Consider the following 16,674-nt stretch of genomic DNA (forward strand, 5'->3'; position numbering starts at 1 on the left):
TCCCTCTGTACCTTGCCGTATCACTAATAATAACGATCGATACGCACCTCACATGATAAGAGATAAAGGCTGACTGAGTGTGTAGGCCAGGAGGGTGTAGTAGTAGTGGTTTTCACTGAACTGGAAGACAGATGTAGTGGCCGAATTAATCTATATGCAGACGAATGGAAGCTTTTCATTGCCTTCCTACTTGCATTCATTTTTTATTCTCTCTCTTTTTAAATTTATATACAGACGAAGAGGAGATTTTCAGTGCCTTCCTTCTTGCTTTTATTTTTTTTCTCTCTCTTTTAAAGTTATATACAGACGAAGAGGAGTTTCATTGCCTTCCTTCTTGCTTTCATTTTCTCTCTCTTTTTAAAGTTATATACGGACGAAGAGGAGTTTTCATTGCTTTCCTTCTTGCTTTCATTTTTCTCTCTTTTTAAATTCATATACAGACGAAGAGGAGTTTCATTGCCTTCCTTCTTGCTTTCCTTTTCTCTCTCTCTCTCTCTCTTTTAAAGTTATATACAGACGAAGAGGAGTTTTCATTGCTTTCTTTCTTGCTTTCATTTTTCTCTCTCTCTTTGAATATTCGACCACTCTGCACCACCCACTGTCTTCGTTATAGCACTGAAAGTTTTGTTACAGGCTATGCACACTGTCACGTCCACAACACTCACTGTAGTCCACGTAGTTTTCACTGTAGTCCACAAAGCTTTCACTGTAGCCCACATATTCACCGAGTTCACCGTTCTTGAGTCACTGATGGCTTTGGTCACAGATCTTTAGGAGTCACAGTACCGGGAAGAATGATAAGTTTATGCACATTTGTTGAGATGACCAATTATTCTCACCGTAACTTAAATCATTAGCTCACCGTTCTAGAGTCACTATGGCAGATGTCCGCCCTTCACAGTTTCTAACAATCACAGTACCGAGAATGGTGCTTATACTGTATGCACATCTGACGAGGGATCCTTACACTGTAGTTCACCATCCTAGAATCACTGTACCTTGTTCTGGTGTTCACTAAGGCAAATGTCCGCCCTTCACAGTTGTAGACACAGTACTGAGATGTATGTTTAGTTTATGCACACTGTCGAGGAGTCCACAAATTCCTCACCGTACTTCACCGTTGTAAAATCACTACTTCACCGTTCTAGGAAGTACTGGGGCAACTATCCATCCTTCACAGTTGGCTATTAATCACAGTACCGGGATGTATTTTTATACCGTATGCGCACTATTAAGGGATCCACAAATTCACACTAGTTCACCGTTATAATCACTGTAGTTCACCGTTTTAAAGTTCACTGTTATAGGATCACCGTAGTTCACCGTTTTAAAGTTCACTGTTATAGGATCACCGTAGTTCACCGTTTTAGAGTTCACTGTTATAGGATCACCGTAGTTCACTGTTATAGGATCACCGTAGTTCACCGTTTTAGAGTTCACTGTTATAGGATCACTGTAGTTCACCGTTTTAAAGTTCACTGTTATAGGATCACTGTAGTTCACCGTTTTAAAGTTCACTGTTATAGGATCACCGTAGTTCACCGTTTTAAAGTTCACTGTTATAGGATCACCGTAGTTCACCGTTTTAAAGTTCACTGTTATAGGATCACCGTAGTTCACCGTTTTAAAGTTCACTGTTATAGGGATCACTGTTGTTCACCGTTATAATCACTAATTCACCGTTATAAGGTCGCTGTTATGGGATCACTAGTTCACCGTTATCAGTTCAGTTATAGGATCACTGTAGTTCACCGTTTTAGAGTTCACTGTTATGGGGATCACTGTTGTTCACCGTTATAATCACTGTAATTCACCGTTATAAGGTCGCTGTTATGGGATCACTAGTTCACCGTTATCAGTTCAGTTATAGGATCACTGTGGTTCACCGTTTTAGAATTCACCGTTACAATTCACAGTACCAGGAAGAACACGGCCAATGCACACTGCCGAGGCCTTCACGTAAAACCTTCACAGTACTTCACCGTCTCGAGATCACCGTACCAGGCAGAGCAACACGCTGGAGTGGCGGAACCGTAGTACTATTCCCCTCACCTGAAAAATAACCAGGTGTTAGTCTCAATATTGCATCTAATTACGTATAAAAATAAAGAATAATATACGTACTAATAAAAATAATTAAAAATAATGTAGGAACTAACTGTGTGAAAATAAAGAAAGGGGTTAATTGAGGGAAAATTCAGCCATCTAATTACTTGCTTTATTTCAGAATTTTTAATCAGTAAAAACGTTAGGTGTTGGCCTGAATACAACAGCAGAGAGAGAGAGAGAGAGAGAGAGAGAGAGAGAGAGAGAGTGCAAATAAAATTACTCATGTAAACAGTGGAGAGAGAGAGAGAGCTGAATGACAGGTAGAGCACAAATAAAATTACTCAGATAAACAGTGCAGAGAGAGAGAGAGAGAGAGAGAGAGAGCTGAATGACAGGTAGAGCACAAATAAAATTACTCAGATAAACAGTGCAGAGAGAGAGAGAGAGAGAGAGAGAGAGAGAGAGAGAGAACTGAATGACAGGTACAGTACAAATAAAATTACTCAGATAAACAGTGCAGAGAGAGAGAGAGAGAGAGAGAGAGAACTGAATGACAGGTACAGTACAAATAAAATTACTCAGATAAACAGTGCAGAGAGAGAGAGAGAGAGAGAGAGAGAGAGAGAGAGAGAGAGCTGAATGACAGGTAGAGCACAAATAAAATTACTCAGATAAACAGTGCAGAGAGAGAGAGAGAGAGAGAGAGAGAGAGAGAGAGAGAGAGAGAACTGAATGACAGGTACAGTACAAATAAAATTACTCAGATAAACAGTGCAGAGAGAGAGAGAGAGAGAGAGAGAGAGAGAGCTGAATGACAGGTAGAGCACAAATAAAATTACTCAGATAAACAGTGCAGAGAGAGAGAGAGAGAGAGAGAGAGAGAGAGAGAGAATGATAAAGCAAAAACAAAGTAATTTCTCAGATACACAGATAAGTATCCCGCACACAGTAACAACGTACGTAAAAGCAAGATAATTGTTACCTTATACTACTTAACCAAGAGGTGTCTCCAAAGATTTCCTTCCTCTGAACAAAATAATCAGCTGGACTCAATAAGATATCAGAGCCAGCATCTCGGCAGTACAGTTCACGAGGACATTTTATTTTGAATGGAGATTGTATGACTGAAATTTATCTGTCTATCTATCTATCTATTCTGTCTATCTATCTGAAATCCTTACATTAAAATCTGATTATACCTCGCTTGTATGAGTATTGCACGTAGCCTAATTTGCAACATAATAGCCATAGAGGAAACGTATCTTATTGCTGAGTATGAGTCAACCTAAGCCAGATACAAAAACACAAGGGCTGAAAATGTTTAAATGTATGTATGTATAATGCTGCATTCTTACACACACTTGGGTTAAGTACAAATGAGGGATGAAAAACAGATACGTGGAGCCAAATTTACCTTTCATAATGTAGCCGAGTATTCTGAGGCTAAAAAATGGGAGTTATATTTCTCATGCGCACACTGGATCAGCACTAGTCACCCCAGATAACCCTGAATAAATTGACCCTAAACCAATATAGCTTACCCTGAAAATAAATAACAGAAAATGGGCACACACGGCATCCTCATCTGTCTCTACATGAACTTGTCATTTGAGGAGAGGCTGACTGAATCTACCCACTTATAGAAGATGGAGAGGAGATTTAGTCTAGCGCTTTAAGATTCTCGGTGGAAAATATGTTAGGGCCTGCAGGGAGGACATTTTTCAGGAGAGGGAGGAGAGCACAACAAGGCGTAACTCTAGGCTGTTTAAAGCAAAATCGAGATAGAACACGAAAATATTATAGGTATTATTTACTTTACTGGTGTTCTTTAGCGTGCAATCTTACCATACCCATTGGATCTGTGCCATTATTTTCCCTGTAGAGTGGTAGATATGTGGAATGCACTGCCAGAGTGGGTGATAAATCGCAAATCAGTGGCAGCGTTTGAGAAGCAACTAGATAAATTCTGGAGTGGCCAAGAGCAAAGGTTTACAAGGCACAACTGTCCACCACACGTAACCAAGACATCAGCCGTCAAGTTAGTGATGACGGTGAGGGTGTAGAGGCGGAGTTACAGGCTCATAAACTCTTCCAGATCTTCTATAAGCATCTGTAAGCCTGGGCCCAGATACACGAACAGATATATGATTCGTAACTGAGACTTGTTTTCTTCGCAAGACGGACAAGGATAGTGCAAAATCTTCCTCGTCTTTCTTTCTCCGTAAATAGATCTAAGTTAAGCGAGGACAATTATCGTGTCATTTTGATTTAGCAAGAAGGACGCAGATAGAAAAGTTTCGTGTCTTCCAGTGTCTCTCGTACGTCCTACAAAACTGTCCTAAGTTATGACAGGAAAACGATCATGATTCTGTGTATCTCGCCCCTGGTGCTGCCCTCTGATGGTCTTCCCTAGAACTGTCTAGAGTAATCCTAAGTTTCACCCCATAACATCGCGAAATCTTGAGGGCTAGTCATCTCTTGGTTAAGGAAGCTCCCTAACACCTCATACTTTACGATTTATTTTTGGCTATGTGGTTAATATCCTTTTAATCATTTATACAGTTCATATATTTAGAACGTATTAGAAGCTCCCTAACACCTCTTGCTTAACGATTTATTTTTTGGATATGTGTGGTTAATATCCTTTTGTAAGTCATTTATGCAGTTCATATATTTAGGATGTATTGGAAGCTCCCTAACACCTCTTACTGAACGATTTATTCTTGGGTATATGTGGTTAATACCCTTTTGTAGGTCATTTATGCGGTTCATATATTTAAGACGTATTGGAAGCTCCCTAACAACTCTTACTTAATGATTTATTCTTGGGTATATGTGGTTAATACCCTTTTGTAGGTCATTTATGCGGTTCATATATTTAAGACGTATTGGAAGCTCCTAACACCTCTTACTTAATGATTTATTCTTGGATATATGTGGTTAAGACCCTTTTGTAGGTCATTTATGCTCAAATTTTTAGGACTGTAATAGGAAGCTCCCTAACACCTATTACTTAACAATTCATTTTTGGATATGGTTGGTTAATATCCTTTTGTAGGTCATTTATGAAGAGTATGGCGATATTGGAAGGATTTATGTAAGGAGAGTGAGCGGTATTCTCGTTGGTTAAAGAAGCTCCCTAACACCTCCTACTTAACGACTGATTTTTTTATGTATTGGTCATTTATGCAGAGTATGGCGATATTGGAAGATTTTATATAAGACAAAGTAGGTGTAATAGGTAAAATAAATCGCCTAGGAAAAGGAGATAAAGAGTTTCCATGCCCGACTAGAGTACCGAACGCTGTCCTACCGAATCGGGGGAAAGATTTCTTTGACTTTGTGGTAAATGTGCTTTTGTTTTATTAACTCATTTATTAAGTGTTAAAGGAAATAATCTGCGATAGTCTTGCCAAGTAAATCAGTTAATAAATACGCTGAAAATAACTATCCTTGTACAGGAAGCTTCGTAGCACCTTTTCCTTAGCGATTTATTCTTTGTAGGACCTTCCTTGGCGATTTTTCTTTAGAACCTCTTCCTTAGCGATTTATTTTCAGTATTACACCTTAACATTCTCTTGCTTGACATTTATGGTATAATTTGCATCAGTAACATACGATACGATACTGAGGATTAATATGCAGAATAAATCGCTATGATAGAGGTGCTACGGATTCTTACAGCAGAGACAGTTTCTTCATTATAACTCCCTGTTGCTTGAAATGCTTGGTAAAATAAAGGAACTTGAGATATAAAATAGTTAATAGGAGAAATATTAGGTTACGCAGTTACCCTCGATCGATGAGAAGACGCGATGGGGGTCAGATTTATATTGCTTTATTTTCCCCATTTTCTTCTTCCTTGCCCATTATTACCCTTGGCCACACTCAGGGATGACAGGAAAATGTAGTGAGCCCTGAAGAGCCGCATACCAGCCCCGTTATCACCCACAAATCCATAAAAACTCCTCCAGCGACGAGCGGCACATCCTCTGCTCACGAAGACCTCGTTTGAAATGTCGCCCGCCAACCGTCCGATGGTTCCTTTCTCCCGCTCAACCTTTTTTTAATTAACTATTTGGGTCGAAATTGAAATCTACTATACCCATATAAACACAGTTAATGTGTAAAGATAAATAACTATATTTTCATGGCGAGAACCTTCCTATTAAAGAAATTAACTCGCTTTTTCTCATGCACAACTTTTGGCGCCAAAATCACGACGTTCAACCGCGCCTCTGCTTAAACTTGGAAAACACTAACTTGCAAAGGAAATTCTACTTGCGAACACACCTTTTTATTATTTCCTTTCACTTTTAGGCATGCGTGGAATGCAAAAACGTATATGCCATCAACATCAACCAAATAAATTGCAAAATCTGAGGGTGGGGGAAACACCTACTGCTGGGTCTTATTCAACTCCTCTAAAGCTGTCATAGGAAGATGTCATTAATTCTTATAGATGTACTTTCAACTAATAAAGAGAGGCAAACTAGTCAGTGTGGAATTTGACAGCCACTTAAATCACAGGCCTACCATACTCTCTCACGCTAATGGCATGTTTGTTGCAATTTGTGGATCTAGAGTATATTACCCTCGTCACAATTAATGTACTATATATTCATCATTCTCATTTCTTATTTGGCCTTCACTGACATCATTCCAGTGCTGGGACTTAACATGAAGTCTCATGTTAGCTACTGTTTCTAACCTGTGCCTCTTTTGCATATTAAAGTATGATTTTCTATCGTTAAGCGTATGCTTTTTCTATCACTAAGAGTATGTTTTTCTGTCATTATCATCACCATCATCATCAGGGTGGCTAGTGCTGTGGGCTGGGAACTGTCATAGGTTTTATCCTGGTTTTTGCAAGGAAGTATGCATTTAACTCAGGTATTATCACACTCACTTCTCTTCCACTTGCCCCCATCCCGTCAGACACCCTCAAAACCCCAAAACTAAATCTCAGTGTGATGTCCCTATGTCACAGCAGATAGGTATAATTAGTACTACTGCCTCTATGTACTTTATTGGACTGCTGTAACTTGCGAATTTGAGAATACTCTTCACTGCCCACAAACTGTCATAAAAAAGGTCAAAATAACCAATGATTTTCCTGTGTGAACTACAGTAACCATCATCATCATCATCATCCGGACCTCCTTTCCCACCCTAGGGCAGGGTGAGGGGTAGCAACTTCCAGACAGCCCAAGTTTGCCCAATCCAACAGTCCACGCTTCCATTCACTCATTACTCAAGCCCCTGAAATCCTGGCTCTATGTGATAGGCCAAAAAACTTTCACCACAGTCTGTAGCTTCAAAGAAACATATGCGAGAGAGTACAATAATTAGGAGCAAATAATTCCAGTGACCAAACTAGATCTATTCCCTTAGGTCATACGAGCCATGTTCTGATAATCACAGCAATCAGAGTCCTTTACTTGCTGAGGACGTGGTGTTCAGGGGGCTACATGACTGACAAGAATACGAGTCCAAGCCTCTTGTGTCAAACCACCAAATGCAATCAGACACCCATTATTCTGTAACCATCATTAGCCATTCTGCTGCTACAGACCTGAGTGGTTTAACTATATAAGTCTGGTTAAGAGAAATCTACAAAGGTATTCCTTGTTATAAGTCTGGGATGTGTTCTAAAATATTATGTTTTCCATACAAGTAGTGGTGTAAATTAAGGGAATCTCACAAACCAACTTTATTAGTAACAATGGTTCTCTGCTTGACAGTTTCCTACAAATTACAGAGGTGTTGTAGCCAGTATGCCTGACAAATTGGTCAAAGCACCATTCAGAGGCAAGGGCCTTTATTTTTCTCTAAATGGTGCCTTGATTGACCCTTACCTCTAAATAATGCTTCAGATAACCAAATTACAGTGGATTTGGTAGCAAAGTAGAATATCAAAAAAAAGATGCCGTATACAAAGACTTGCTGTACTTAGGTAAGCACTGTTATCTTTCCCAAATCACAGAATGTCAAAAGTAAGTACAGCAGTCACATTCTACCACAGCTTTCTTCTCAAATCATGATAATAACTTTCTCACTAATAGTAAGGGAGTTATGCCATTTAAAGAGTGAAAAGAAAAGGCAACTTCAACTATTGCCAATGATGTATTCCACTCAACTGATGATCATTTTAACACAAAAGATGTCCCAGTCATGTGTCAAAAGCAAATTAAATATATAATCAATACTTACTTTTTTACCACTGTTATCCCTTTATTATCAATCAGTACTAGGTCACACAGTGTGACCTCAGGGATAAGGGACTGAACAGGGAGGCTGCTAGGGATACAGAAGCGTGGAAAGCCGGCATTAAGTGACCAAGGTCGATGCATACAAGCAAGTTGGAGACTATAAATGATATGTATGAACAAACAATACAAGTAAAAGAGATATTGGAGACTTTATAAATGATACGTATGAATAAACGATACAAGTAAATGGGATACGTCCTGATCAAAATAAAACTTGTCTTGCATCAGCTAGACTGAGTAAAAAATATACAATACAGTGAAGGAATTAATACACACTAAACTACAGTGCTGCAAAACTTATGAAGATACTGTACAACAACCAAGTATCAACTTCAGGTGGCACTTCCTACTGGACTGTTCTCTTTTGATGAACCACCTTCCTCCTCGTCTGTAGAACACTGGCCATTTTTCATGTCGTTTTTGGCACCATTTTTCAAGCTGTCAGCATTCTTGGCACCATTTATCAAGTTGTCATTATTCTTGGCACCATTTTTGTCTTCACTTGCTATTGGTGTACTGTTCTCATCACTGTCACTGCTGCTGCTGCTGCTGCTTCCTTCCCTTGCTACTGCCACCGCTCCCTCCTCATCCTCACTGCTGCCTTCTTTTGCCACTGCCACGGCTGCACCATCATCACCATCACTATCATCATCACTCGACTCATCCAGGTCACTGTTGAATGTAAATGAATTAATTGCAGCTACCAGAATACGAACACTACAGAGTCCTATCTAAACAGTTCCCAAATAAATATGAACACAGCCAAAATTACAGTAGCTACATCCAAAAAATATGTGAAAATGTGAAAATTCAAATAACAACTGGGTACATTATAGTATACGGAACAGAAAGGGAAGAGACAAAGGCAAGAGATCGAGACTGAAGAGTTTGTCCATCTGGGTAGTGACAGTTTGAATAAAAAGGCATATGACCAAACTCCCTCGCTCCTCAACAAGTCTGAAAATTCATGAAATCTCTGTACACTCTGAAACACAACCATCTTCCCAGTTCCATCTGAAGAAAATGCACAACTGGTGAAACAATGAAAACCCTATTGCAACTATACTGTTTTTCTTTTATGTTGGCCGTGATTTTCGTCCTTTTGTGGCTTACGTCATGTACCCAAATGATGGATGAAAATACTGTACTACTGCTCTACTGTACATCCCTTCCATTGCACTTCTTCATGACTAGAACCATTTTCCAGTGTTAGTTTCTTGTTACAGCTCAGCATTCATGATGGTGAGATGACAAATTTATGCCAAGTCAGAGTACAAGTGGTACAGTGTGGGCTTCAGAGGGTTCAGTTTTTCTGCCATGTATTTGTAAATCTCTGGGAAACAATTAATGTCTATCTGTACCTTTAAATTTACAGTACTATATATACATCATTCATTCATTGCCAGACGCCATGTATCCCAAACGGGGTGGCCAAGGGCTTAGAGTTAATTGTTTTACAGGGAGGGGCACTAATCCTTCACCAACCCCACTTGACACGTAGGGATGCCAACAGCATCTGGTGTTCCCAGGCGGTCACCCATCCAAGTACTAACCAGACCCAACGTTGCTTATATGTGATTGGTAATATTGTATATGAATTAAATGTACGTGAAGGTAAGAATGTCTACTCACTCTATGAACCTGCCCTTCTTGGCTTTCACGGCTGTTTCTTTTGTGTCTGGACAGCTTCTCTTCACACCAGAGGGTCCACTCCCATCACTGCTGCCAAAAGCTGAAATATAAACAAGTTATTTAATACAACGGCATGAATTCTATAAATCAAATACCACAGGATTCCACATCACTGCAACTAAATCCCCCATAGCAGCAATACAAGAGCTGATCTGAACAGGGAAATATGAGGGTAAGTCTTAAAACTGAATATGAAGATGTGTTACTCTTGCCGGGCTCCTACGCTCCTCATGGAGCAACGTAGGATTGGATGATGATTGATAATTGAATGAATGTCACTCTTGCATTTCTCCACGTAATTCAATTCATCTGGGAAAATATCTAATCTATATAACTTTATGTCCTACAAATCAAGCACACAGAACCTACCTTTATCAAGTGAATCGTACAAGTTCTTCTCTCGTACTTCTCTCTGCTGGTAATACGATTCATCTTGGAAAATGTGTTTTGGGGTACTCTTCAGCTGTTCAAACTTCTGACGTCTTCGTTCCTGTATCTCCCTTTCCCTCTCTGCTTTTTTACTGATGAAGTCCTTTAATCTGTAAATACAATTAGCTCTGATCAAAGGCCATACACAGTGATCCCACGGTTATCGCGCATAATTGTTACCAAGCCTACTAAGTGGTAACGAAATTGCACGATAACAAGTACACAGAATAAGTATGAGTATTTTCTTTTAAGGGCTGGTGTTTATTCTCAAAACAGTGTGACATACAACTAATAAACCTGTACTGAGAAGTAATTTAGCTTTCAATGTCTTTATTATGTTTACTTGAGGAAGGTAGACTGCCAGGGTAGTGTGGCATAAAATCTATCTATCTATCTATTGCCAGACGCCTCAATCCCGTTTGGGGTGGCCACAAACAAATCGCCTCCAAGTCGCCCTGTCCCCCGCCATTTCACTGCCCTGCTCCCAACTCACACCCCCCTCTCTCATATACCTCTCCACCCCATCCCTCCATCTCATCCTCGGCCTCCCCCTCCCTCTTCCCCCCTCCACCTCACTCACATACACTCTCTTCGTCAGTCAGTATAAATCTTAAGCTACAAACTGAAAGATCATTAAAAACATTACCTAGTTCCAAAGTTACTGCATTTACAAAGTCACAAATTTATCTATGCCTTCCATTTTTGCATTTCTGGCACTTGGTACACTGTTACAAGAAGTACCATATATTTACTGAGCATGTACAACTGAAATAGTATGTAATTACCTTTTCTCCTCATTGATGTCTCTCAGGCGACGGCCACTCAGGTCCCGGCATGCCTCACGGTTGGTTGTCTTCTCAATCTGGGCACCTGAAAAAACATTATTATTGGTTGTTGTTGTTACTGTGTCCTTAGGCACCTTTGAATTTGAATGACGTGGACTGAAGGCTGATGTAACTCTTCTACAGTCCACCATCCTCCTTTTGGGAGATAGAAAGGAGGCAGTGAAGCTATCTGGCTTTGTAAGTAAAAGACAAAAAAAGAATAAAAACCAATTAAATGAAGTGGACTGCAGACCACCCCAAACGGGATTGAGGCGTCTGGCAATAGATAGATAGAGATAGACTGCAGACCAATGTATGCTCTTTTCGTGCAATCAATCCTCCTCCTTTTGGGGGATAAAGAAGATGGCTGTGGTTTTTAAGTAAAGAATAAAAGAAATGAATGTATATGAGGCAGAAAGATGCTATGTGGCTGAACTGTATGAAAACTGTACTCATAAAACTGAAATGCAGCTGATTCAACTGAAGGTGAAATGCTATTATGTCTAAATGGCACAGAACTTAGCACCGTCTCACCAATGGCACGCAGCATGGAGCCAAATCCACCCTTGCCCCCACAAAGCCTCAGTGTAGCGATTACTGTTGCAGCCCCTGGTATGGGGTCGGATGGCGCCAACACCCGCCCCTCACACTGCAGCACCACATCATCACCACAACCCTGTACACACAGAGAATGATGTAGCTGTCGACCATTGCGAGAAGTGGAAATGTCAGGTGAGGGAGAGAGACAGGTTAGAGTCTGAATACTTTTTTCTCTAACATTTTGGTCTACACAGAACTCATCATTATTTCTCTCTTTTCTCTACCACTTCAGGATACATAGAACCTCCCTGAAGATGGGTTCTGTGAGGCCTGAAATGCTTGAGAAAATAAGGAATTCAAGCTCTAACCTGTCTCTCTCCTACACAACATTCCCAATAATGTAACTTTTATCTTACATTTCCCGAGACAATAATTTGATTCATTACGAGATTTTTTGAACTTTTGGGGTTAAATACAGCCTTCCATTACATTCTCAATATAAAAAAAGTCTCTCCCAAACTGAATTAAATTGTTAAATGGTACAAAAAAAAAAAAAAAAAGTCATCAGATTCAATGGGTTCAACTAATGAGGATGGTCTGCCAGAGTTTTTTATTTTTTTTCCCAAAAGAGAAACAGAGGAAGGAAAAGCAAAAATAATAATAATAATAATAATAATAACAATAACCTTCCATATACTCAACTACAGGCGTTCTCCATTCACAAAAAATCTGTAACAGTTGGATTTGAACTGCTAAATAAAATAAACTGCAAAAGGAAAGAAAGTCTGGGCCAAGTTAAGGTAAAAGGACAATACCACTATATGTACATACAAGATATATGCTGCAAACAGACAAATACTGTACCTGAGCTAAGTTACGGTGCAATAACTACAATTATAACTTACCTCTCTCTGTGCCAGGGCGTCCAGGAGTGCTGCTGCCGTCATGTCTGCCTGTGGGATGCACCAAGACCGCCGCGACCCACACACGTAGGATTCAATCACAATCATGGCTGCTGAGCGAATTCTGCAATAATAATAGTAATAATAATAATAATAATAATAATAATAACCTCCACATTCCCCAAAATGGAGGATGGTGGATTGCAGGGGGATAGCTTCACCCTGCAGTACACCAGATTCATGTCCAGATGAGCCTGGCATCGCAACTACAGGTACAACACCAATTTTCCGGCATCAGATGGACCAACACCTATCTTAATCCAGGCAAAATTATGTGAGGACACTTGAAATTCCCACAGCCATCAGACTAGTTTACCAGGCTGCCAGAGAGAGTGTTGAGTACGACAGGTGATCACTTGGATTGCTTGCGCTGCACGTGTTGGTGGTACTCCCTGTATTTTGTAACACAGGAGCCATTATCCTGTACATTAGTCCTTAGAGGATCCTACTTAACCTACCCGAACCATGAAAGCCATACACTGCTGCCCTAACCTTGACACCGTCGGCCCATAACATACGCAAAAGCAAAGGAAAAATGTTGCTTTCACAGTTGTCTTGCTGGGTTTGGGTTGTGTAATATCCATCTAATAACCTTAAAACCATCAAAATCAACCAGAACGTTTTATGATGCGGCAATCATCTTAACACGGAAACCATTAACTCTACTTCAGTCTTTTTTTCTTGTAAGGTTTGCAGCTGTACTTTAAAAAAAAATGTTGATTTACATGGCCTGAAACCTTGTAATATGCATTATGGTGTGTTGTATACTCAATAAGCAACTTTACAGGAGCACTTTCTATAAAAAACGAGCCAGTGAAAATTATCGAGCAGGAAATTGGAGGGTTTTGACTCAGTCCTCACACGATATAGGCAACTTATTTACTTACGGGTGTTTCCTGGTATTGCAATAAGGCTGGGAAACGATGTGGAGTCCTTATGAGCTCGTCTAGCAGCTTAAAAAGAGGTTTCCTTGACTAGAGGTGATAAAATGGCCCCAACGATGAGCCACGAACGTCACTGGCACAGAAACAAAACAAAACAAACACTTCCCCGTCTCCCAGATTCCCCGTCATAAAAAGCAAAGATCCCCTTGTAGTCTTTTCCCCATCATTATTTATCACCATGCATACAATTATTAAACAGATATAAAACGTATAAAATATAGATTGTACTGCATATAAAAATTATCATCCAGATTTTTTTTTTCCACCTAAAGATAGGGTGAAATATAAATATGAATGAACAAACTAGGTTGTGGCAGAATGGGTCTGGTTTTTTGAGCCATGTGTAACACGAACATCCCTTGGTTTTGCCACCTAAGACATTATGCATGTGACCCAATCAGTCACTAAAATACACTCTACCTTATCTGAATGTAACCTTTCTCCACTGAAACCCTGTACTTCATTATGTTCTGCTGTCATTCATTGGCCAAACACCTACCACTATAGGTGACATTGAAGCACAGAACCATTTCCAACTCACTTAAGATCTGGATCTGCCACCAGACTAGAGGAAATTGAAACAAGCCTTTTGTTGCCATGTAGACTGACAGGTTGTTCTTTGTGCATTGTGCTATGAAAAATACTGGCCAGTTCTCATAGTTTCACCTTCCATCCCACTCCTCACATTCAACAATACTTCAGACAGTCCTGGGCTCAAAAGGGGGCCCAGGACTGTATAATACTGCCCATTTTTACGCTGCACTTTGGGTACAATGTTACGGGTTTTAAACATGGCTTGGTCAACTAAACCATGTAGTATGGAGGCCATTTTCCTGTGAGATGGAGTAAAAAATATTGAAGGACTGAATGATTTGGCAATGCATGGGTGGTCAGCATCACCTGACACTGTTGATGCTTCTACAATGTGTTCTTTTCCTCTCTGGATTCTGCCTCCACATTAAATAAGAGGAAATATGATTAACACATAATAAGGATACAGTATCTACCCCATGGCAAGTTTCTTATATCATACCTTCATTTCAAAGTCATCCCAAAATCTTAATGTTATACAATGCATCTCAACTGAAGGATTGTACTGATACTAAAATGTTCATATGAAAATGTATATTAACAAATATAACAGGACAACGGCCATATGTGGCTCTGTGATTACGCTTCTTTATAATATCTGTGAATGTAAGTAATCCATTACAAAGTACATTCCATTAAGATACAGGATATCTCATGAGAAGTGAGATTTGTAACTAGCAGGATGAAAGAGTATGTGAAATATGGAAAAATAAGGTTATTAAACTTTTATTTACAAAAAGAAAAGAAGTATTTATTGCTCGTCTTAGACAAAAGAGAGAATGACTGCACTCAGGCCATATGAAAAAGCTGCAGTTGTACCTTAGGCAAGTCTTAATGAGTAACAGCAACAAATATTATTATAATGTTATGCCATTGGACCCTTGATGCTAAACAGCGACACTTTACAAAATGTACATAATTGGGTATCTGCAGTGCAAGGAAAAATATATTTCTCGTTAAAGAAAAATAGTCACAGAGAACCGTCGACAGGAGCAGAGTCAAAGTGCAAAAAACTAAGATCATACTCCCGATTCTCAGTGAAAATACTGACTTCCTCGTCCTGCGTCATACAGCTCCTAGTCCGACTGAGATCCTATAAAAGTGCACATTCGACACCTGGCGCATGACACATAAAAAAAAAGGTTAACCCCTTGATTCCGACGACGGATGGACACAACTCGTTACACAAAAGACTCTAACTGAAGTGGCATCAGATACTTATCACCTTTTTCTCGTTGATTTATTATGCATATTACAACTTGATATTCCCATATGTGTCTTTTATATCAGTTCAGACACCAGTTCCATCAACGAAAGATGATACTGAGGTGTAACAAGCAGAATAAACCACTACGGAAAAGGTGTTACGAAATCTCCAGAGCCACGTAGCATCAGACCCTAAGTCCTCAATATATGTTGCCTATTTTTACATCTTTAGCCCTGAATTCAGTGATGTATTTTTTAATTTATTCTTGCTAGATTGAGATGACTATTTTCTGTATGACAGGATTTTTAAACTGGAAGGGTTAGATACAGGCTTCATTAACCCTTTCAGTATAAGAAGTCTTCCATGAGAGGAATAAAGTCATCTAAAAGTAACAATGAAACTAATAAAAACATCTGACTGAAGACATTAAATTCAGAATAATTACAGAAATATTACCCAATTAAATTTCCACTACCATCGAAGAAGCTGACTTACCAATTTCCCACCATTTGATAGGAACGGCTGTGTGAAAAAAAATATATAATACTGTACATATCTGCAAAAAAAATTACGCAATAGCACACATCCAACATACAACAGTCAGATATGTGGACACTGTATATATTCGGCATTTGTTCAGTGATATCCTAACTTCTGATCAATACAATTTTACTCTAACAAAAGGAACTGGCAAATCAGCTTTGTACGTAATGACGGAAATTTAATGGGCACTTTTTCAATTTACTGATGATTTAACAGCAAAAGTATCTACTGTATAAAAAGGCAACATAAAGAGAAGCTCAGACTGTGCCATTCAGTTTACTCTCGTTACTTCCAAATAAATATCCAACTCAGGCAAGATCTCCTGTACCGATGAGGTTAATGAAGGCTGTGTTTAACCCCTTGAGGTTAAAAAGCCTCTCGTCAGTTAAATATAAAGACCTCACAGTAGCAGGAACAAAACACGAACTTATACATCATCGGAGTGAAGGGGTTAAGTGGACATTACTGCGAATTTTGTTGATCGAGGCTTGTACAATATCGTCATCATATATAATGCATCTGAAACAAAAATTCTTGATAATAAATAAAAAAGAACTACATTAAAAAAAAAGTTGGTCAAAGGATCTGGGACATTCACAAGGAAGGACTGGAAAGAATATT

The 16,674-nt window shown here is 39.3% G+C and overlaps 1 protein-coding gene across 2 annotated transcripts; it reads right to left on the reverse strand.

Annotated features, from left to right (window-relative positions):
* Nucleotides 1-7,783: 7,783 nt before the first annotated feature.
* LOC145417145 (splicing regulator SDE2) lies at nucleotides 7,784-13,775 on the reverse strand. Of its 2 annotated transcripts, XM_080285922.1 has the most exons (7): nucleotides 13,656-13,775; nucleotides 12,712-12,832; nucleotides 11,801-11,942; nucleotides 11,228-11,312; nucleotides 10,383-10,552; nucleotides 9,954-10,053; nucleotides 7,784-8,993 (listed from the first exon to the last, which is right to left on the reverse strand). In XM_080285922.1, the coding sequence occupies exons 2-7, from the start codon at nucleotides 12,814-12,816 to the stop codon at nucleotides 8,654-8,656; spliced, it is 942 nt and encodes a 313-aa protein (XP_080142048.1). In that variant the 5' UTR covers nucleotides 12,817-12,832; nucleotides 13,656-13,775; the 3' UTR covers nucleotides 7,784-8,653. The 2 variants fall into 2 exon arrangements, with proteins under 2 accessions (XP_080142048.1, XP_080142049.1); XM_080285923.1 differs by lacking the exon at nucleotides 13,656-13,775 and having other exon boundaries at nucleotides 12,712-12,917.
* Between the last annotated feature and the right edge of the window lie 2,899 nt (nucleotides 13,776-16,674).

This window comes from Coenobita brevimanus, chromosome 109, assembly GCF_032717465.1.
Source record: "Coenobita brevimanus isolate Jiangsu-jjx chromosome 109, ASM3271746v2, whole genome shotgun sequence".
Lineage (NCBI taxonomy): Eukaryota > Metazoa > Arthropoda > Malacostraca > Decapoda > Coenobitidae > Coenobita > Coenobita brevimanus.